General features: G+C 34.9%; 2 protein-coding genes across 6 annotated transcripts; both read right to left on the bottom strand.

Annotated features, from left to right (window-relative positions):
• Positions 1–555: 555 nt before the first annotated feature.
• LOC136219515 (chloride channel protein CLC-f) lies at positions 556–9,043 on the bottom strand. Its single transcript, XM_066006942.1, has 9 exons — positions 8,413–9,043; positions 7,384–7,786; positions 4,896–5,090; positions 4,056–4,510; positions 3,831–3,935; positions 3,037–3,240; positions 2,715–2,924; positions 1,671–1,903; positions 556–1,021 (listed from the first exon to the last, which is right to left on the bottom strand). The coding sequence occupies exons 1-9, from the start codon at positions 8,821–8,823 to the stop codon at positions 940–942; spliced, it is 2,298 nt and encodes a 765-aa protein (XP_065863014.1). The 5' UTR covers positions 8,824–9,043; the 3' UTR covers positions 556–939.
• Positions 9,044–18,866: 9,823 nt separating this feature from the next.
• Positions 18,867–23,412, bottom strand: LOC136219514 (probable WRKY transcription factor 2). 5 transcript variants are annotated; one of them, XM_066006938.1, is made up of 7 exons: positions 23,189–23,412; positions 22,828–22,927; positions 21,469–21,986; positions 20,881–21,066; positions 19,920–20,755; positions 19,663–19,821; positions 18,867–19,558 (listed from the first exon to the last, which is right to left on the bottom strand). In XM_066006938.1, exons 3-7 carry the CDS (start codon positions 21,919–21,921, stop codon positions 18,994–18,996), a joined length of 2,199 nt encoding a protein of 732 aa, XP_065863010.1. In that variant the 5' UTR covers positions 21,922–21,986; positions 22,828–22,927; positions 23,189–23,412; the 3' UTR covers positions 18,867–18,993. The 5 variants fall into 5 exon arrangements, with proteins under 5 accessions (XP_065863010.1, XP_065863013.1, XP_065863009.1 ...); XM_066006941.1 differs by lacking the exon at positions 22,828–22,927; XM_066006937.1 differs by lacking the exon at positions 23,189–23,412 and having other exon boundaries at positions 22,828–23,179.
• Between the last annotated feature and the right edge of the window lie 280 nt (positions 23,413–23,692).

Raw genomic sequence — 23,692 nt, 5'->3', positions numbered from 1 at the left:
GCTATAAAAATGATGTCAGTTTCCTAATTTATATATCCACAATAGCTATCTGCTTTAAGTGAAACTATAACTTACATTTTAATATCAATGGATGCATCTCATTCCCCAACAACTGAAGATCAAAATTTCCTTAACTTTCCTCATCAACGAAACATAATATCCACCCTAAATTAGTCCGGAATCAAATATGTTTTCTTATCAGTATGATGAAGTTCAACAGGAATTTTCAAACATACGTTCTGGAAAAAAATCAGCCTGAAAGTCCATTTATATTTTATGTTAAACTTCCATCAATTGGACTTGTTTCGAATTCAATCACTACAAATAGAATAAATGATTCTTATGTACAATGCATTGTATGTCATTTGAATTTCTCCCCTAAAGTGTCAGCTTCACCGTCAGGGGATGTTTGGTTTTTTATTGCTCATTTTCACCATTCTGTTTGTCTTTTCATTTCAAAAGAGAGAGTTTGGTTTGCCTTTTACACCTGAAAAACATCCTTTTACGAAAGCAGAGAATCCCTAAAGGCAAACGATAAATAGTAACATCAAACAGTAGGTAAAACAAACGGACACTTAATCTGAAATGTCTAAATGTCTAAGAAATGGACATAACAGGAATAAATAAGACACAATTACTTGGATTCAACTATCAACAGGTATTTCTCTTCTTTTTTCCTTCTATTTCTTTTTCTCCGTGTGTATCAAAATGTAACTAAATATAATTACATGTACAAATGCAAATTTGCTAGACCAATCTTCGACAATATTCAGTGTATATTCATTTCTTTCATCTCAGAAATGCATATAAATATTCAACTCAGCCTATGAAGATGTTCTGAGATTGTATAAAGCCGAGATCTCTCTTCCGACCTGTCCTTTTCACGGTAGGACCAGAGGATCTTGAAATTTAACAAGCCAAGCAGTAGCCTTCACCTCACTAATGCCCACTTTCGATCATATTGTCTAGACTCCTCTCTTTCCTGTGGTGATACTTGGACTTCCTACGAGCTATTTCCTCTCTGCACATACAAAACCAATCTCAATCTCAATGAAAACTCTTGTCAACTGCAAAATAAATCAAAATACACACGAAGAACATAAGATACGGGTTTCTTTCTCCTTTCTATTTTTCCTTTGCAGAAGAGGGAGAAAGAGAATCAAAGACCTTCAAATTCCTGAAGTACATCATGGTATGGCAGGACAAACAAGAAATGGAATTAAACATGACCTTTTGATACAAAGTATGAAAGGTCATGTTAGTAAATCTCAACCATTCATTTCGAATTGAATGGTTAAAAATTGCAATATGACTGCATGTTCACTATGAATATGAGAGGATCCTAATCCATTTGTACAGTGTGGCAAGTGTAAACAACCTAAGAACAAAAGCTGAAAGTGGATAGCCGATACAAGACTCCGTTCTGTTCAGACCAAGAAAAGCACAATTACAGGACTTCTATGTTATGTGAGCAATTTTCTTAGCTCCATTATAACATTAACTGTCAAGCACTAGAAAAGTGATGGGGACCATAACGGGTAAACCAGCAATACTATCTAAAGACCAATACCAAAATACTGCACTTCTGAAGAATTTCAAACTAAAATCAGGAAGTGGGCCTCAATTATGATAAAAGAAATATTGTAGCTTGATAATAAAACAGTAAGAACCTGAGACAGTTCTGAATTGAATCGTAATGAAGAATGGCAACAACTCTTCGCTTCCGTTCTTTTAAGGACCCTCTTAAATGCTTAACAACTGGCAACTGCTTGATCCCTTTGGCCTCCATTAACTCCTTAGCAATTGCTAAATCAGTGTCTGGATAGCAGGTCAAAAGTCCACGACTTTGTCCTCTATAGCTAATCTCTCGAGTACATACAGATGAAACAAGACAGGTCTTGACCTATAAAATAAGCAATGAAGTACAAGCTTAGACTATGATAGAAATAAAATGCACAGCAAAGTCTGAAGCGCAATAATAATAATTAAAAAAGGGGGGGATAAGGACCACATTTGACCCTAACGTTTTCGGTGAATTGCAAATTTGGCCCTAACGTACGAAATGGTTCAAATTTAACCCTAACGTTTTCAAGCAAGTTTAATTTTAGCCCTAAACATCAATTAGGTATAAGATTAAAAAAACATGTTAAAATGCTCACATCTAAGTATGTCACGTACAAGTTAATCACAATTTTTTTTTGGTCAATGTGTCTAAAAATAGAGGTCACGGGTTCGAGTCTTAGGGGCGGCCTCTTGCCAATTAAATTGGCAAGGGAAGGCTTGCCCCCAATACACCCTTGTGGTGGGACCCCTCCCCGGACCCTCGCTCAGCGGGGACGCGTAATGCGACCGGGCCGCCCTTTTTAATGTGTCTAAAATGTTTACTGTGTTGTTAATATAGTTACAAATAACCAACAAAAAATGTGATGTAACAGTTAAATCAAACCAGCCTTTTCAAATTTTCGTTAGCGTAGAGCTAAAATTGATCTTGCTTGGAAACGTTAAGGTTATATTTGCACAATTTCATACGTTAGAGCTAAATCTACACGTCAAAAACATTAGGGTCAAATTTGATCTTTATCCCTTAAAAAAAAAGCTGCATAAAATATAGCACTGATTCACAATTATTATGTAGGAACTGCCTAATAAGGTTGAGTAACTAGGTGAACACAATTATTATGGAACACGGTAAATTTATATCCATGCTTACGTACATCTTTAGGTGTTGAGTCACCAACAGAAACCTCATCAGACTTACTAGACAACCGTCTAACGTCACCATATGTTAGTATGCCTTCCAGTAAATCTTCGTCATCAACAACAATCACACAATTCTGCTTAAGCTTGTGCATAAAATCTATGGCCTCTTTCAATGTTGAGACAGCTAAAACCTTCGCATAGTTCTTTGACATGGCCTTAGAAACCTATAATCAGCAACAAGAAAATTTGCTGAAATTAAGCCTCAAAGAGAAGAAAAAAAAAAGAAGTTGAAAGAAAACCCTGGAAGAACAAGAATAAACAAGAACTAGTTCAGACCTTCAGATTTTCCAAAACTAAATCTTCATTGATTCCTTCATGATCAGAAGCATTTTCTATGACAGCAAGTTCCAGATCATCTACCATGTCATCAGAATTTGAAAGAGAAGAATACCCCCTAGTCAAGGTGCGTGTTTCAGTTGCTTCACTCTCCTTTGCTTGGTTGGTCACAGAAGGAACCCATATTGCTAATCCAACAGCTCCCTACTTGCATATTCCGACAAGAAAGAAGCGACGTTAACATAGAAAGAGGTTCAAAAAGATATCACACTGCGTATAATGCACAAAGCTGCTTAAAAAAGACAATGTTAACAGCAAAAGTGGCAACAAATCCTCGTCCTAGAATAAGTGAACAATAAAGAAATAAAGGCACAACAAATATTAAATTCAAATGTCACAAACAGCGACTGGCAAAAGCAAATTAATGTCCCATTCAATGATAAAATCAAAACGCACATTATCTCTACATTATGCTTATGGCATATGACCTGTGACATAATGTTAATTTATGGAAGGAACAAAAGGGAATTCACCATGGATGAGAAATGTAGAAAACATCATACTAATAAAAGCCAGGAGTGTGTTCTCTATATAAAGCAACACAACGCAAAGCAAATAACATATAACTGCAATGTCCATGGATATCTAGCAGTAAGGCAAAGCAAGTTGGATGAATTTTTTTTTTATCAATTAGAGATTAGAAATCCAAGGAGTAGAAAATGTGCAGACTTCCTTGATCTTTTCTGTTAACTTTATCATGTGTGAAAATCTTGAGCAAAATCAAGGAAAATTACCATAAGAGGAAGGATTATCCTGTAGTCCTTCGTTAACTCGAACAGGAGTAGGACTGAAGTCAATGGAACTGAACAAACTGAAGCTAATGTAGCAGCCATTCCAACCTGCATCAAGAACAATTTCGTAACTAGATCTAGTTAAGAAAAAACACAAGGTATATTTACCAAGAAACAGATGAACACTGAAATCATATCAGCAACAACGAGTGAAACTCTATACTTTACCAATGCATATGCCTGAGGCTGAGCAACAGCAGCATTTCCTGGAATAGCTGAATTAATAATTTCTGCAGCTGAACCTCCAAATACAGCACCTACAGCAGCACCAATCATCAAACTCGGTGCATATAGACCGCCTACAAGTCCTGAACCTTTACATAAAGCTGTAGCCACCACTTTGGCTATTGCTAACTGAGTTAAGAGCCAGATTCCTGGAGCTGAAGCACTCTTGCCAGTATGTAAAATTTCTTCAACATTTGTGAAACCCCAGTATAGTATCCCAGGATACCTGAGAGCAATTATCCCAGCTCCTAAACCACCTAAAGCAGGACAAACAACAGCAGGAAGGGAAAATTTGTTCTTGATAAACTCAAATGATTTGGTGAACCAAGCGACCAAGCGAGTAAAGGCCACACTGACAACCCCACATAGCATACCCAAGATCAGGTATAAAGGTAATTCTGCAAAGCAACTTTAAGTGTATGAGAAAACACATAAAGCAAATTGGAGAAGAATCTCAGCTCATTGGTATTTCAGAATGCTAAGTCAAATCAAGTTTTAAGCTGCTTTGAACAATGCACACACCACTATGTGACTACTGTTATTCATACAAGGCAGATTGCCTACAACCTCAAAGTAAGAACTCCACCGTAGAGAAATACCAATCAACGCTAAAAATCACCTGAACTTTAAAAGGGCAAACCAAAACACTTCTAGAAAGACTTGCAAGATTGAAAAATCAAACGTATGCATACATCCAATAAAAAAAATCTGACACATAAGCACATATGTCATATATGTTAGATGGGGTAATTAAACATAGAACAAATAAGTAAGAAATAGTACCCGCTGCAGATTTTAAATCATAAGGAGGCACTGTAAAAGCTGATTGTGTACCAAGTAAGACATTTGACACAGTTGATGATATGACAGAAGCCAATATTATCATTGCAGTTGTAAATGGAGGTGAATTTTCAGCACGTCGAGGCCTCAATACAGTTTCAATAGCAAAGAAACAACCAGCAACAGCTGCATTGAAACCTGGAAGAGAAGAGAAAAAAGCATGAGACTGATACCTAATATTCCACCACTAAACTATAAAGAATTTTTTTAACGAAAAAAGAGGTAATATAATTTTTTCAGACTAAGCTCAACTATTTTCTTGAGCTTCCTGTCTACTTAGGATCTCAAAGAGCCTACCACGCACATAATTAGTGTATAAAGAATTAATGGGAATAAAAGAAGGAACAACTTTAACTGGAGCATGCACAAAGACCTAATGATGAAAAGTAAATTAATTGAATAACATTTTTCTGCATTCTGATTGTATTAGAAGAAAAAAGGTGCTCTTGCCCAAAGAAAATGCTAGATATTAAGCAATAACTACTAACTAACAATGTGAATTCATATGGTTTGGTGAAAGAACAAGTGGAATAAGGCATAATATGATGCAGGAAAAGATGATTAAATGTAACCATACAAATGTGAAACTGAAAAAAAGAGAGGCCAAAACAAACAAATTTTCTATTGTCCCTTGGACAATCTTCTATGTAACAATGTCATTGGATGCAACAATATCGCACACGGAATTGAAAGATCAAAAGTTAGATGTTGTAGCTGATGATGGAACAAAAATATCAATCAGAACCCAACCATAGACTTTAAATGGGAGAGGGATCATCATCTAAAGGGTGTTTGAGCAACCTCGAACCAATTAATCAACTCTTATTACCAAAAAAGAAAAAAATTCACCTCTTATTTCTAGAAGGCTTGTAGGGCCTACAGACAAGCCAGTCCCCACCAAAACCAAGACAATTACAATGCTTCGAACTACAGTAAGCATCTAAAGGCAACCTCTATTTGTTACCAACAAAAAAGAAACATTCAGCTTTTATTTTGAACTAAACATAAAGAAATGGAATATATGAAAATTAGTTACTGCATATTATTACCAAAACAGCTTAAAACTAGTTTAGACCTCAAACTTAGTTGATTCGAGCCTCCTTTCCCTCCATTTGTCTTCTAGCAAAGAATGCCTCCAAACAAGTATAATCTGCCGTTTCCTTATTGTTTCTTCCAAATCAAATTGCAATTACAAATTAGGCATATCTTTCGATTTTTACCCCTTCCTCAAGTCATCCAATATATGAGATAACAATTAGAGCATCCTTTGGCATTTCATCTATTATTACTCTTCTTTTGAATAAAGGGAATATTTGTATTGCCTTCAAACAAGCACATACCTCACTTTTCCTTATTTTGTGTCTTCTAAGTCAAAATATTGCCAAAATTGGCATAAAATGCCATTTTACATTTACTGCTTCCTCAAGTCATACAATATATATGAGATTACAGTTAGGTTAGGAGTGGGCTTTGGCATCTCATCTGTTATTGCTCTTCTCTTGACTTAAGCTATGAAGCACCGATACTTCCCGGAGGTCACCGTACGCGTATCCGATACTCCGGGTGCGGGGATTCGCCGGGATACGTACGGGATTCGCCTGGGAAGTATCCCCTTTTTTCTTTTTCTTTTTAAATGAGGGGATACGCAGGGACACGCTGGGGACACGTCGGGAATACTTTAGGGGTTTTTTTTAAAAAACTTTGAAAGTATAAGGGTTTTTTAAAAAAAACTCAGTAAATAGAAGGATTAAAATGAAATAATCCAAGATTACTGGTATTTGTGGTTTTATAATGACTTGAGAGTATTATTTGTGTTTTTATAATGACTTTATGAATATGATTTGTAATTTATATATTTATGTATCTTTTGAATTTTCATTATAAATGATATATATATTATTAATTATATATAAAATTTGCCGTATCCCCGCCGTACCCGTATCTCATATTTTTTAGAAATTTCGTTTGCCGTACCCGTACGCGTACCCGCACCCGTATGCGTACCCATAACGGTGCTTCATAGGACTTAAGGGAATTAGATCCTATCTTCCCATTGAAATGATAGCTACATTTTGAAGTCTTTCCATACGCACATATAATCATTTTTTTTTTGCAATTCATATGATTTCATCTATAGTCGGTCTCTATTTGATCAAGAGAGACAATCTCCTGCCCTCCTATTTAAATCATAACTTATGAATAGGACTACTGACAAATATAGATTTCCTACAATCATGGTAATCTAAACATGAATAGCATAAGAACCTGGTACTTTAGCTTGAATATAGGTAAGCACATCTCAATTTATGAAAGCAAAAAACATGTAGTAGTATAACACCAAAACAGTAATGCTATACAAGGCTCTTTTTAACTCGAACTTGTGCAACAGAAAACTAATAACCCAAGAAAGATTTTGAGCTAGAAAGCACACCTGAAGCAATCCCAGCTGCTGCACCAGCTGCAACAAGAGCAATCTCCCTTTCTCTATTGTTTTCCATAATTGACAATAATCCATTGGCACAGGATTTTCCAATATCCACGCTAGGGCCTTCAGGACCCAAAGAACAACCAGTACCTAATGTAATTGCAGCCTGAATGGCCTTTAGTGAGGGGAAAACTCCCGCAACAACATCAATACCTTGCCTTTGCGATGAACTTGTCTGCCTTATTTGCTCTAAAATTTCCACTAACCCGTGCATCATTCCAACAATAACTCCCCCTGTGACCGGTATCAGAAGAACTCGATGCCAAGTGTCAGCCAATCTCTGTAGGCGGAGCCATGCGGCGCCCTCATTAGGAGTCCCAGCCCAAGCCCACTCATGTATTAGATGAACCTAGAAGAGTAGCATTAAAATTTCAAATAAAGAGATAGTCAGGAAGAATGAACAAAGTAATCAGGGATAACAGGAGGAACAGCCGTTTGTGGCATAGACAAGAAAAGGAACATATATTCCAGAGAGATAGGCATCACTCAAACAAGATATACAATGAAATTCAAAGAGCAACATCATATTTAAAGAACAATAAAAAATAAAGTGAATATTCAAGAAGACTAAACCAAAAATCTTGTAGCAAGAGAAGATTAGCAGAATAGAGAACAAATTCTGGATAACTTCACAAATATCATACTCTACGCCATATATCAGAATATGAGCCTGCGAAAGTAATTTCATTTTTGTATTTGAGCTTCTTAACATGAATACACAACACTATAAAGTAAAATTCACCAGCATAAAGTCTATATTATATAAACCAACTAATGGCAACGTCACAAAAAAGGGCAGAGATTTCATACAGAATTTCTTTAATCAGATTGTTTTAAGAATCAAAATGAAATTGGCAAACTTCGAATCCAGATAAAACGAAAAAATCAGCAATTTAAAGTCTGGAAATTCAATATAAATGCCAAAAAGAAAAACACATTATAAGAACAAAAGAGAAGAAGATGAGGAGGACTAACGCCTTTATTGAAAGCAGCAACACAGAGACCAGAGGCAAGGCCAAGAAGGCAACCAAGAAGAAGCAACACCCATTCTGGAGGGGCGGTATCCGCAAGAACATCATCATCATCTTCACGCTGCCCAGCATCATCAAAATCATGATTACTACGATGATTATGATTACGAGGATGAGAATGACGCGGACTATCTCTAGAATTGACTATATCGAGACGCTTAGAAGTGGAAAGGCGGCGGCCGGAAAAACCTCGATCCAAATGTTTAAGGAGTAGATCCTTAAAAGCACCGCCAGCTCCTCCTTTACCAGGACTAGTGGCGGTGGTGGGAACTTGAACTTCCAAATCGTGGGCGTCGAAGTCTTCAGTAGATCTTAACAGATGATTTTCGTCACTCAATTCTCCTCTTTCTCCCATTTTGCGTATTTCAATCAAAGTATGGAAATCAGCCAAAAAAAAACATTTGGGACTGAGATCCCGAGAAGAGAAAGGAAAAAGGAATGCTGTTAAAATTCAGTGAATTAGAGGAGATCAGATTGAGGATTCCTCACAAATACAATGCTCATCAAGCTTTCCCTCAGACTTCCATTTCCATACATACTAGAATAACGATGGAACCTTATTCGAGGATTTTATTCCTTTTTATGTGTACAAATGGCAATGGCAATTTAGGCTTCATTAAAATTAAAGAAAAAAACAAAAAACAAATTACGCTTCATTAATACTAGTATATAATTATAAAGGTGTAAATATCAAATCTATATATAATATAAAACAGTAACCATGGAACTGAGGTGTTACTTCCTCCTTTTTTAATGATAAAAAATTTAATATATTAATTTTAATTTTATTATATATATTTATCTATAAAAAGATTATTGTATCCGTACTATATCTAAGAGTTCTACAGAATTTAAATTAATCCCTAAAATCTCTCTAATTCTCTACACATCTATATATAATATAAAACAGCAACGATGGAACTGAGGTGTCACTTCCTCCTTTTTTAGTGATAAAAAAATTAATATATGAATTTTAATTTTATTATGTATATTTATCTATAAAAAGATTATTTTATCCCATATATCTAAGAGTACTACAGAATTTAAATTAATCCCTAAAATCTCTCTAGTTCTCTACACATCTATATATATAATATAAAACAGTAACGATGGAACTGAGGTGTCACTTCCTCCTTTTTTAGTGATAAAAAATTTAATATATTAATTTTAATTTTATTATGTATATTTATCTATAAAAAGATTATTTTATCCCATATATCTAAGAGTACTATAGAATTTAAATTAATCCCTAAAATCTCTCTAATTCTCTACATATATATATATATATATATATATATATATATATATATATAATATAAAACAGTAACGATGGAACTGAGGTGTCACTTCCTCCTTTTTTACTGATAAAAAATATAATATAATATATAATATATTAGTTTTTATTTTATTATTATATTTATCTATAAAAATATTATTTAAAGTAAATGTGAAAATCAAATAATAATATTTAATTTATATAACACATTTATGTCATTAATTGTAATTATTAGATTGTATTTTTATTAATATTTATATATTAAGATGAATCCGTGCATCGCACGGACCAAAAACTAGTTTAACTCTTATGTTAGGTGCAAATTTAGTCTTAAGGTCTGAAATCTTATAATTTTTACCTCAACGTTTTTAAATAAAATCAATTTTAGTGGTATGTTATAAAAAATTAGAAAAAACAAGTTGACTATTATTTAAGTTGACTATTATTTAACTATCATTTTAGATATCTAAAAATAAAATATGTCTAACATATTTAGTGTATTATTAATAAAATTATAAAAATTATGTTAAAAACTGGACCGAACATTGAACCAACGTGATACTAGATCAATAGTTCATTGATTCAATAGGATGGACCGAAATAGTTCAACTATATAATATCATGAATATATATTATATATATAAAGTAATAAATATAAATAATAAAATTCTATTTAATTTAACATAATATAAAAATTCACCAATTCAAAAATAAATTCCTAACTACAAACCAAAATATTAAAGTTGAAGTTAATTAACAAAAATTATTCATAATTTGAGATTTAACACAAAAAAAATATAACACAAAATAATTTTTTTTTGGGTAAGGTAAGGAGGGCTTAAGAAACGGTCCGAAAAAAGTCAATAAAAAAGAGAAAGTAAAAAACTAAAACTAAATACGAATCCATCGATCAAGGCTCACTTCACGTCGATCTTCAGACATGATCTCTAGAATGACCACCGGAGGCACATCGATCTCATGGTTCCCTAGAGAGAGACTCCATGCGAAGTTAGCCAATCAGGCGCACGGTTCCCTTCCCGTTACGAATGCACAAACTGTCTCTCCAAAGGTTTGTCGCGCAGCTCTTGACATTGAGCGATCAGCCTTTCGCTTTTAATAATATTGGGTACTACCCAGCCTTTATTAAAAAAAAATGAATTAGTTATTCTTATCTATTAGACTACTAAGTCCATTTCCAAAGCGCCTTTATTAAAGAGTGACTAAAACATATCATCTCCGACAATATTTCTTATATTCACTTCTTATTCATTATTTTATCATTAAAATTAATAAGTATTATTATATTTAAATAATAGTGAGAGGAAAGAAACTACTAAATAATAAATTATTAATAAAAAAATAAACTAAGGAGGCAATAGGAGCTCCTCAATAATAGAGATGGTGAGGAAACTCTTAGAGCACCTCTAGTGCATGGTGTACATCGGTGCGGTTTAAACCGCATACCGAACCGATTGGATTTGGTTTTTCGGTTCAGTTTTTTTTGACACTTTGGTTCAACAACTGTTTTAACTTTTTGATGTATTTCAGTATTTAGTTCGGTTTGACAAAAAATATAAAAAAAACCCGAACTGCACCGAATTACACATATTTTATATTATTTTATATATACACACATATATTTGAATTTACAAGTATAATTTTGTTTATTGTTATTGAGATAACAAGCTAATATGAATATATTTTGAAAGTATTTCAAAAAAAAATTTATTGTTGAGGTAAATTTAATGATGAAATATAGTGATTTTTTAATTATTGTTTTTGTTTTTTAATTAAATTTGGTTTGTTCGGTTTAAAACCGCACCACACCGAATATTCTGGTTTTATATGTTATTCGGTTCGGTGTGAATTATTTGGTAATTTCGGTATTTATTTTTTCGGTTCGGTTCGGTTTTGAACCGATGCACACTCCTAATACATCCCACGTGGTTGTTATTTTCTCTTAATTAGGAACAACCAAGCACTGGTGGGGTTGTAACTAAAATTGGTTTGTTACCAATTTTAGTTACAACCAAAGGCATATCCCGCAAATTCAAAAATTTAAGTGTTTTTTCAATTCACGGAGAGCGCCAGATCTGGTGTGTGGATTATGCGCCAAATCTGGCAAGTTACGCGCCCTCCTTTCAAGACAAAGTCTGCTTTTTGGTATATGAAAATCACAAGTTTGGTTTGTGGAAAATTATAGTTTTGGTCCTTATGTATAATTAATAAAAAAATTGTCCCACAAAAAATTAAATAACAACTCCCTTCTAGTAGGATGTTATTAACCGTTGTTACTATTGTCTCTAAAATCACAATGATTGTTACCAACTATTGTGGATGTTTTTTTTAAATGAACCATTGTGGATGTTTTCAGTGATTTGAAAAGTCATTAAAAGACCATTTGAATTGATTTTTAATTCTCTCTCCTTATATTTTAGCTTAAGAGTCTAATTAAAAGACGGTTGAAAATGTTCTAAATATAAATATAGAGCGCCTCCAAAGAAACTGTAAAAAAGGCATGCCGCATTTTGCCGCAAGACAAAGAATGCTTTTTTATTTTTTTATTTTAATGTTAGATTAATATTTTTTAAGTGTAGTGTTATATAATTTTTATGTATATTTTTAATATTGGAACAAATTTTAATTTTATTTAATTCTTTTATTTGTTATTAAAAATTATAAGGATACCTATATTATATTATATTATATTATATTATATTATTATTATTATTATGTGTTTTACATTTAAATTTAAATTGTAATTTTATGAAAATTTTGGATCAAGTAGTTAAGATTCTACATGGCTCTGTTTTTGGGTATGGATGTTACGAAATGGTAGGCGAACAGTTTAGACATTTGTTTAAAGCTGATGATTGTCTTAGTGCCCAAAGACTTGTACCAATAGGAGGCAGGGCCCTTTAGAGCAGTGGGGGAAAGGCGGCACATCACGCCATTGGTTTTTGTGGTGGTATTCATAGCTCGTTTGAAGTTTTTAACGTGAATAATGGGGTCTGTTGTTCCATCATATTCTTTCAGCATCGGATACTTAAACCCTCGGGGCATAGGCTCGCTCATGATCTTTTTACATGGGGTATTTCTACCTCTGTGAGATCGAGATGCTTCGTGTTGATCCCTACCTCGACGATGGTGCTCCTGAGCTTGTCGAGCTCTTTTTGCATTTCCTAGAGTTTAAAATCGATGGCCTCGTATTTGATCGAAAGCTTTCTCTCCTTCGGGGCCATCCTTCCCGAGTTCGGAGCTTGTCTGCTCTTTCTTAGCTGACAGATCGGAATTCAACTGGCCGATGATGGATCCTTTAGTGATTGGAGTATGGTGTCCTCATGTTCAGGGAGGGTCGTCTTTCTTCTCTCACTTGGATCTTATGAGGGATTGACCAGCGTCACTTATGTTACGCACGGGGACGAGGGGTTTGGGACTTGTATCGTCGTATCGGGGAGGTTCCTTTCTCCCTTGACTGGTGTCCATATCTTTTATTCGGCTTTTCAAAGATTCGTCTTGCTATTGATAACAACTTCGGATATTGTGGTGTCTAGTCTAGTAGTTAGTATTCTCAGGTTTGTTCACATACCTGATGGTTTCTTCTGATATCTCGAGTATTTCTTTTACTTCAGCGATTTGAATTACATGCTTTTGCCTCATGATGCTGACGACTTCGTGGACAAAATCAAGGTTTTCTGCTATCGGGAGATTGCGCCCAAAAGCCTTTGTTGTTGGGGCTTTATGACTTCGTCTTCTTCCGCCATTTTTAAAATTGGGTCATGATTAATGTGATGAATTTGGCGCACCTCTTCTTTAGTTGTTTTCTAGACCTCTATTATGGAGAGCACACTAGTGGAAGGAATTTCAATGGAACTGTTCAAACGAGTCATCGTTGTGTCAGTCCATGCTCACCGTACCAATTTGATATGGTTGAATCTTGAGAATCCACATGCCAACCTACAAATACACAGAAGCAAGGTCAAAGGGAGGTCGTTGCCCAACAAACCCGTTCTAGTTCCTAAGTCAGTTTATGAAAGGATTGGAGGATGATCAAAGTCAATAAATAAAAGTTGTAATGTAAGCTTAATAGAATGAATGAACTTGTGTACCTTGAGATGAGTTTACTCTATTTATACTGATGTCAACCTATAGAAGACGATTATGGATTATGGAACTGGGTGGGTCACGTGTCTCCTATTGATAGGAGAAAATATGTCTAATATTAGGGGGCTGATATTCCTCAAGCCCACTAGGTCTGTGATTCTCGAGATCCGACATGATTATGGTAACAATTGGATCCTTGACTGGATCTAAGAAGACTTCTCGAATCAAGATGTCTAGTAAGTAATCGTATTACTTGATTTCGCGGAGGAAATGTCACGTGGTCTTTATCTTCGAGCGTTGGTTCGAGTCTATTAGGCACCATGTAGTAGAGTTATATTCGTCTGATATTAACTAGTATTACTTTTTATTGTTTATATTAATATAATAATTTTTTATATAAAAATATAATAATTTTTTTTATAAAACATAATTAAATATATATAAAAATTAATTAGTGATGGAAGAGTAAATATATTATTCTATATAAATTTATGGATGAAAGAACTAAGTAGTTTATATATATATATATATATAATAGTATTAGATAAAAAAAGTTTAGAGATACAGATACATGAAAAATGAGGAATAAAACCCCACACCTATACAGGCTAACGCCAGTACAAGATCCATTAAAGGAAGAAAAAAAGACTATAAAAGACAATAAAAACCATTAAAGGTATGACTAATACAAAGGAAATAAAAATTATATACTTCTCGAAAGTCGAATCTCGTTGAAATACTGTTGCAATCCATTCTTCATCCTTTAAACTCTTTCGGACATTTGGATCTGAATCCTTTCCTATTGTGCAACCACACAAATCTATAGATCTACGTATAAGATAAACCTTTTTCGCTTGTGTAAACCCAAAAAAATGATAAATGATAGAAGTATAGTTAATAGATGTAGATCTAACGAAAATGTACTTCAATAAGATAATAGATTTCAAAGCAACTAAAGCTACAAACCAAGAAAATGCAAATATAAGGTGAAAACTAAATCTAAAACATAGATGGAAGGAAGAAGAATGAAGACAAACTCCCTTCTTCCTCATTGGAGTAGATCCGGTTAGAAAGGAGTCAACGGAAAGTAAGGAGAAAAGAAGGAAAAAACAATGGAGGTAAGAAGAGGAAAGATGAGCTTTGACGAAAGAAGAAAGGAAGAGGGAGGTGAGAGCTTCTCACTATGAAAGAAAGAATTAAGTAGTTAGTAGTTTATAAATATAAACAATTTCAGAATCAATAAATTATTTATCCATTTATAATTGGGATAAGGGCCAAATTTAACTCTAGTATTTCAAGATAAGTGCAGATTTAGCTCTAACGTATGAAAAGGTACAAATTTAATCTTAATATTTTCAAACAATATCAATTTTAGCCATACACTATCGCAAATTTGAAAATACTGGTTTGCCTGTTATTCAACAGTCAGATCAGACATTCCAAACAAGTTTGTCGATAAATTGAAGTAATTTTGTACATTTTTTGTTGGTTGTTTATAACTACATTAATATCACATATATTCTAGACAGTTTGACAAAAAAAAATTATACTTAAATTATAGGTAGCAGATTTAGTTGTTAGCATTTTAATAATGTTTTAAAAACCGGACGGAACCGGTTGATCCGACCGATTGCACCATGAATCGGTTATGAATTTGGTCTGGTTATAGGTGCTACGGTTTATTCATATTAAACTTGACTGAACTTGGGTCAAATTGGAACCGACATCAAACTGGTGAACCAGATTAGACCTGAGCATGGACCGGGCTGGACCGGACTTGTCGGGCTTTTAATAAAGCCTGATGAGTCCAAGCCCAGCCCAGCCCGTAAGAAATTTAGTCGGGCTCGGGCCTAAGATATGAATCTCAAACTCATATGTCCAAGCCCATCTATATATTAAAAAAAATTCAATTAAAATATATTATAATTTATTACAATTAAAAATACAATTAAAGTATATTATAAATTTATAATTTATTTAATTATAAATTATAAAATAAATTATAAATTTATAATTTATTTATTAAAAAAATAGATTATAATTTATTAAACTTGTTGTGTGTTAACACAAAGCAAACTTTAAGTATAAATAATTTATATTTATGAAAATATATTATAATTATAATTTATATAAATATAATATAATATATATATATATATATATATATAAATTATATAGTATATCGGGCCGGGCCGGTCCGATGTAAAATTCGTAAAGCCCAAGCCCGTCCAATTTTTGGCGGGCTTATACGGACTTGGGTCGGACCGAACCAAACCTGGTAGCATTTTCATGTGTCTAAGCCCGGGTAAATGCACATGGACCTGGGCGGGTCGGGCTCGCCGATCCATGCCCAGGTCTAAACCAGATTGACCCCGACTTTTTGAAGATTTATTTTTTAAAAATAGGAAAAAACTAATAACTAAAAAGTGATTTGATGATAAAAAAAAGTTAAATTCTAAATTATAAATAGGAATAATTTGTATTAATTAACTTCAATTTCAATAGTTACACAGTCTAGACCCTGGTTTGAATGAACAAATTTGGCTGACGATTTGGAGCTTGGACATACTCGAAAGGTTGAAGTTCTTTTTTTGGCTTTGTGTGCAGAATAGAAACCTTTATAATGATAATAGATTCCGTCGTAGCCTAGGTCCCAATAGTAACTATGTTTTATGTAGGGAACCGGAGACAGAACTGCATCTCCTTCGAAATTGTTGGCATGCCAGGAAGGTTTGGAACGCCTTTGTCCCTCTACATCTCCTTGCTTGGTTTTATAGCATGACCCTAGATGAATGGTTTGTGGTTAATCTGACTGCGACTCTGATGGTCCATGGGGTTAGTTGGCCGATTATTTTTGCCACGGGTATTTGGTGGATTTGGCGTTGGCGAAACGACAACTTTTTTATGTACTTTCCTCAGATTCAAACTGCTCTGGCTTCATTCTTCATCAAGCAAAAATCTATGTTAATGCCTTCCTGCGTCTCCAACCCCCTTCCCGCCCTATAAAGGTTTTTGTGTGGATTTGTTGGAAGCCTTCTGAACATCAGTGGGTGAAATTGAACTCTAATGGAGCGTGTAAAGGCAACTCGAATAGAGCTTCGGCTGGCGAGCTTTTTCGGGATGGTCATGGGAATTGGCTCAGTGGTTTCGCAGCCAACATAGGCATTAATTCCGCCTTCCTCGTGGAGCTTTGGGGACTATTCTTCGGCTTGCAGCTTGCCTGAAACAAGGGCTTTAGGCGGGTTATTATTGAGCTTAACTCGAGAGTTGTGCTTTCCTTTATGACTGGGACTATTGCCCCCATCCACCCCTTATTGTGGAGCAAAAAAATTAACAACAGAGCATCCAGAAAACAACAACTAAACAAAACGGAAAGAATCCCTATTTAAAGCATTATCGCGAAGGAGAAAAGAACAAAAATCCGGAATTCCATCCCACCAACAAAATTCCGAACTGACTCTACCAAAATCAACCAGCTTATCCGCAACTTGATTACCTTCCCTGAACACATGATAAAAAAAAACTACTTCCATCTGTAACATATGCTCTAAACAGTTATGTCAATCCACCCTCATAGTCCACGGAACCATCAATCGAGAACGAAACAGATGCACAACATAAGAAGAATCACTCTCAACCCAAAGCTTGTGCCACCCATACGAAAAAGCATAAGAAATTGCAAATAAAACCGTCTGAAGTTCGAATAACCATTTCATTAATACATTAATTTTTACTTATTATAATAACCAATCATTTTATTCTAAAAAAATTGCATTATCAAATTTCTGAGTTTTGTATTTATCAAATATTTAGTTTTTTCATCTAAATTTTCCAAGTTTTGTATTGAGAAAAGTACAAAAAAAAAAAAAAAAAAAAAAACAAAAAATGTGATTTGACTCATTTTCAAAAACAATTTTCGTGGTTTAAAAATTAGTAAACATAGATCTTGTGCTTTGTGAAATTTACTGTTAAAGGATATATGCGTCAATTTTTCGATCAAACAATACTTATGATTTAATTAATTTGTAAAGTCGGACATTATATTTTGAGTAATTTGTAAAGTAAATAGTCATGATTACAATTTTTGACGGAACATCCATAACACATGACCCTTATTTGTAAAATTTTAAACCATCAAACTGTTTTTGCAAAATCATATAATTTACTTTTACAATTTTTTGTTTTGTATTTGTCAAATCTTTAGTTGGTTCAGCTAATTTTTCTGTTAATCAAAGATTTTTTCAGATTGAAACTTAATATATGACAAATTTGCTATTGTATCATAACAAATTCAATAATTCTTTAATTCTTAATATTTTCACAAAAATGATTTTTTTTCATGTTTAAAATAATTTTTCTCTCAAATAACTAACCATCAAATATTATTATATGGATCTGTTGACTCACTCAACGCCTGTAGGCTTCTCTTTTATGAGTTGGACTTGAACATACACTTGAACATAGTTTAATTTTTTTTAACTCTAGAAGTATTTTGGGACCAACAGATTTTAATTTTAACTTTACTATACTTTTTTTATTGTACAAGACTGGATCTGAAAATTAGTTCCCTTAACTAGCCTAGTCCGACTTTGATTTCAATGTAAAATAGTGCAGGCTAGCCTGAATTTGAATAAGATATTTGTGTCAGTCTGGTTAGATCCAATATGACCCGGCTAAGCTTGACCTAATCCAATCCATAAACAGGTCTAATGTTATTATGAAAAAATAACGAAGGGAATAGATTTATAAGAGATGTCAGTGTTTAGTAGGTGATTGTTACAAAAAAATTAGATAGCAATAATAAACTCAAAATCTATAATTTGTTAGATAAGTAGAAATAAATGTTTTAGTTTTAAACTGAATTTATCTGCTAATTGCCATCAGATATCAACTTCCAAATTTTTTTTAACACTGTTTTACTTTGAAATAATTCATATGATTATCTTATATTCCCAGAAACATCAAAGATAGCTATATATTTTTAGTTACCAAGGCAGGCATCAAGAGGAAGAATAAGATGCCCTAATGAAATGCCAATCTATATATATAAAGAAATAAATAATTCTATATTCCTCACAGCAGTATGAAATTGATAATGACAATAATAAATTAACTTTGAAAAAAGGATTAAAAAAAAAAAGAACTTTACATCTGTGGTCCAAGTGGCAGCCTACTCATGATTTGCTGATATACTGAAGGATTGTTTGCCAGATTCAGGCTTGGTTCAGACATAGGTTCCATTTTTGGTTCTCCTTTAGGCAACATGAACCCCATCTCATTCATCTGCCTTTGCTGTAAATATGGGTGAAGAGGCATTACTGGCATCTTGGGTTGCCCAGGACCTAATCCAGCCATTGCCAGATTAGCTAACCCTGGTTGGTTCATTCCAAACGAGAAGCTAGGGGCCGGCCCTAGCTGCTGACTTCCACCCAGGCCGTAAGATCCATATGCACGAGACCTTTCGAACCTCGGGATGTTGTTGTGAACTTGTGCAGGTTCAGGCCTGTGAACATGGCTTTGAACAACCGTACCAGCTTGTGTATTTCCATTATTGGGACCACCAGAATTGACATGGCTGCTATTGCGAGCTGCCGGAACATCATGGTTGTGCTTTCCCTCATATGTTGTGATCACTGATTTAAGGTCATGTGATGCCCTTTCCACATGCTTCCTCACTGTGCAGCCTGCATTAGTACATTTGTAATAACTCCTGCAACAAAAGAAGTGATCGTTTTTTTTTAGTTTTCAATCTGCAACTGCAACGGGATGCTCTGTTCTATGCGTGCAGAACTGCAAAATCTTTAGACTACTCACCTGGGATTTGGATTTCCTTTCACAACTTTCTGCCCGTACTTGCGCCAGCGGTATCCATCATCAAGAATATCCACCTCGCTTGTAGTCTGGACCACCACTCTTGGCTCCCGAATAGCTCTGGTAGCTCCTCCTATGTCAGTTGGGTAAGTTTCAATTTTCCTGGGTTGGCAGATGACATTATGCATTACATTATTGCACTCATACAAATACTGTGCTCTGCATCAATAAATACTAAAATTAAGAAAGAGCCTAGTAACCTTCTCTTGGATTCCGATTCATCTCCTTCGCCATCATAACCTACACTGCCATGTGTAGCCCGATCATCTTCATCTTCGTCATTAGAAAAGGTAGAAGAGGCATCAACCACATCACCCGATTCAAAGTGAGTGCCATTATGAGCTTGTACCGTGGAAGATGGATGACCATATTCAGGGCCTGCATTTGCTGAAGATGTCACCTCACCATTATCGTTCCTCCATTCCGGAGTTCCAGCAGCAGTTCCCTTCTGTGCATCTGTCCACATAGGATCATTGTCTACACAACTCTGTATTCCAACTTGATCAGGAACATCTAGTTGTGCGTCGACAAGAGCATTCGAGGGTCCAATGGCTGATCGCCGGTTAGGTGTGGGTTTTGGATGGTTGTGAGCCCCCTTGTATATGATCTCCGTTATGTGGCCTTCATGAGAGCGCTCCACTTTCTTCTTCACCGGGCAATTCGGATGAGTGCATTTGTAATAACTCCGTGGATACTCGCTGCCTTTTACTTGTTTCTGTCCATATTTTCTCCAGTTATATCCATCCTCAGATGGTGTGCCGGTGCCACCGCCTGCAACGGAATCACCGGCTCTCTGCTCTCCTTCTTCGTCTTGTTGATCCTCAAGCGGTGGAGAATGTTCAGCACTGCCACCAGTAGGGTCAAAGGCCCTTCTGTCTTTCCTCATAGTGCTAGCTCCGTTGTCCTTTTCAATTGTTGATCTGGAGAAGTCTTCTGTAAAATGGAAGGTGTTCCTATTCTGAGGCTGGACTTTGTTTGGTTCTACACCATGAGAGTTCTCAGACTGAACCGAAACCTCGATACTAGGAAAGGATTGCTGCAGAAGAATTGCTAAAGTTATACATATGCAGAAAGCAAATACGGTTCAACTAATACATTAATCATCAGACACTTTTAGTTACCAGCATCCTGTCTAAAGAGTAAGATTCACGCAAGACTTACTTTGATTGCGCCAAGGAGAAAAGACGACCGAGAGTCTGGAACAGGCTTGAATGCAAATGAAGAATCATTGATGTCCTCAAAAAAATTATCCTTACTTTTATCAGCAGGTTCAGAAGCCATTGTGGAGCTCTTACTGTTAGGATTTAGCATAAATGAGAATTTTCCAGTTGTTGGCGACGGCTGTGCCTGAGTCATACATTCAGAACAAACATTCAGTAAATTAGAGAACTCAACAAAGATCCATTTCTGTTTTGGAAGTAATGTTTCTACAATATGGCATTGTGTGAGAAAAAAAAGAGATACAAGACAAAGGATGCTTATGAGAAGCAAGAAGAATATTGGTACAAAATCATTTCACAAATCCAAAATCAGAATTAGAAATTATAGTTTATTTGATAATATTTCGGCAAGTAGAAGCTTAATTAGCACTATGACCTTAAGCCATACACCATTGAGCCGCAATTCGCTTTCTGTAGCTCTTGCGGGAATTGATTATATGTTATTACAATCCTACATATACCATGGTTCATTACAGAGCTTCAGACCTTGATTACTATGAAAAAAACTCACAAGATTCTAGAAACTTACCAGAGAATTTGAAAGGAACACTGGAGAGTCTAACAAGGTTGTTGGGCTGAGACCAGGAGGTATTGTTAAGTACGGAGATCGAATATCAGGGTTCATTGAAAGCTCGGCAGACCTAATACTTTCTGTATTCAACCTTGGAGCATTAAACCCGGCTCTGGCTGCCATTCTTTCTACAAGGCCACCGCGCTGGCTGGATTTCTGCTCTGGAAATGGAGGTAAATCTGCAAACTGAGAAGCACCAGTTTGTGCCCCATCCTTCATCTCAGCATTACCTTCCGTTGTCTGTTTCCGTGACCCCAGAAAGAGCTCTTCAGTTCTGTTTTCCCGAGAAGGTTCTGGCATTGTTCGTGAGTTGATATCATCACCTAAAATTGCCGAAAAAAAGGCTCGTGAACTTGGACTAGGAGGCACCCAATCCCCAATTATAGCAACATTATCATCAATGCCAGCCATGTCTTTAAAATCTTGAGTCCAGGTCTGGGCAGCTTGCAGTCAAGCTATTTGATATCGTGGAATTCCTGAAAATTTACATCACAAATAGGCATTTATTTAGTCAGACATGTAACATGTTCGTGTACTAAGATCATAAAATTAAACTCAAGTCTGGATTTCCACAAGCTACAAAACCAAACATCCACTCAACTAACTACAAGAGAATTCATGGACACTTCGTTGAAGTGAGTTTAGGATTACTCAGAAAACAGAAACAGAAAACTAGGGTAGTATGTTTTCAGTTATGAGGAAGGAACTTAGCCCTTAAATTATCCAATTCAATGATTTCGCGAATGCATATATAGAAAGAACTCAAACCCAACACAGATTCGTTCCAATTAAATGTGATCACCTAACATAAACAGGCATGCGAGTACATTTTGAAGACCAAATAGAAGAAACACTAAAGAGCTACATAAATGAATTAGTTTCCGAAATCAGAAAGCAATAATGACGATCCTTTTTGTTAGCTTATGTTTCCTGTAGAAAAGCAGGAGACCCATTATGAAGCAAGAGACAAGACAACATTCAAATTTCGATATTAATGAAGAATCTTCCGAAATTGAGAAATTAAATGCAACCTCAAAAATTTCCTATCAAGATCTGGCGATAGGCGAGGTTAAAAAAGACGAGATTAAGAAAAAGGGGGAATACGGAATTAACGAGGAATAAAAGAAGAATAAAAGAAGAAAAGCAGGAGGCATAGAAGCTTTGAATCAACCATAATAAATGAATTATGGTACCTTAATTTGGCAGGGAAGATATGGTTGTCAGACATTCATTAAAAGAAATCATCAAAATTGGGAAATTAAAGCAAACAGCAGAGCTAGAGAGAGAAAGAGAGAGAGAATGATTAAAAATGATTACCTGATTGATTAAGGAGTCAAGGGTAAGATGATGAGATGAAGAAGACCCACCACCAACCGGACCACTGACCCCAAACCCCCAATAATGTTTCCAGTTGCAACTGAGACGACGACGACGAACAAAATTAAATTGAAGAGAGAATGAGAATGAGAATGAGAATGAGAATGAGAATGATGATGTTGAATTGAATCGAATTAAGAAAATTACAAAAAGCAGAACATTATTTCCATTAACATCATTTCCAATCAAGGAAAAAAAACAAAGTAGGGTTAAAAAAGGAGATGATTGTGGAGAAGGAATCTTTGAAAAAGCGAAAGAGAAAGAGAGAGAGAGAGAGTCTTTTTATAAAACAAAAGCTTACACAATGTTTCTTCGTCTTCTATGGAATTCTACACTGGTTGGTTATGGAGTGGGCTCTTTTTGTATGTATCTATCTTCTTCTTCCTTGATTGAATGATATATACATGAGAAGTGAAGTTCTTGATCCTTACCACTCCATAACTCTCATCTAAATTTAGATTCCTTTTTTAATATTAATTTGCTGATCTTTCTAACTGATCTTTAATTAGTAGTGTGTTTCTGTGGTCATTTTATTTTACACATCATTATTACACTCATCAAACCTTTTTTATGTTACATTTCAGTGATTATCGGGGAGGACACTTAATTATTTTATTAATTCTCCATAGTAGATCAACGGAATTCCCAATGAAGAAGACATCGTTTTTTTTTAATTTAATTAATTTCAAACAAGAAACCATTTTTTTTTCATGGACGACCGTCTAACCTACGTCAAATTATGGGTTTAAGTTACGACAAACAAAGAAACAGCCTTTCTTTTGTTTTATTGATGTGTTATTAGTTT

This window comes from Euphorbia lathyris, chromosome 2, assembly GCF_963576675.1.
Source record: "Euphorbia lathyris chromosome 2, ddEupLath1.1, whole genome shotgun sequence".
In the NCBI taxonomy this organism is placed as follows: domain Eukaryota; kingdom Viridiplantae; phylum Streptophyta; class Magnoliopsida; order Malpighiales; family Euphorbiaceae; genus Euphorbia; species Euphorbia lathyris.
The sequence above is the reverse complement of the archived record's forward strand: the minus strand, read 5'-3'. Positions and strand labels throughout refer to the sequence as shown.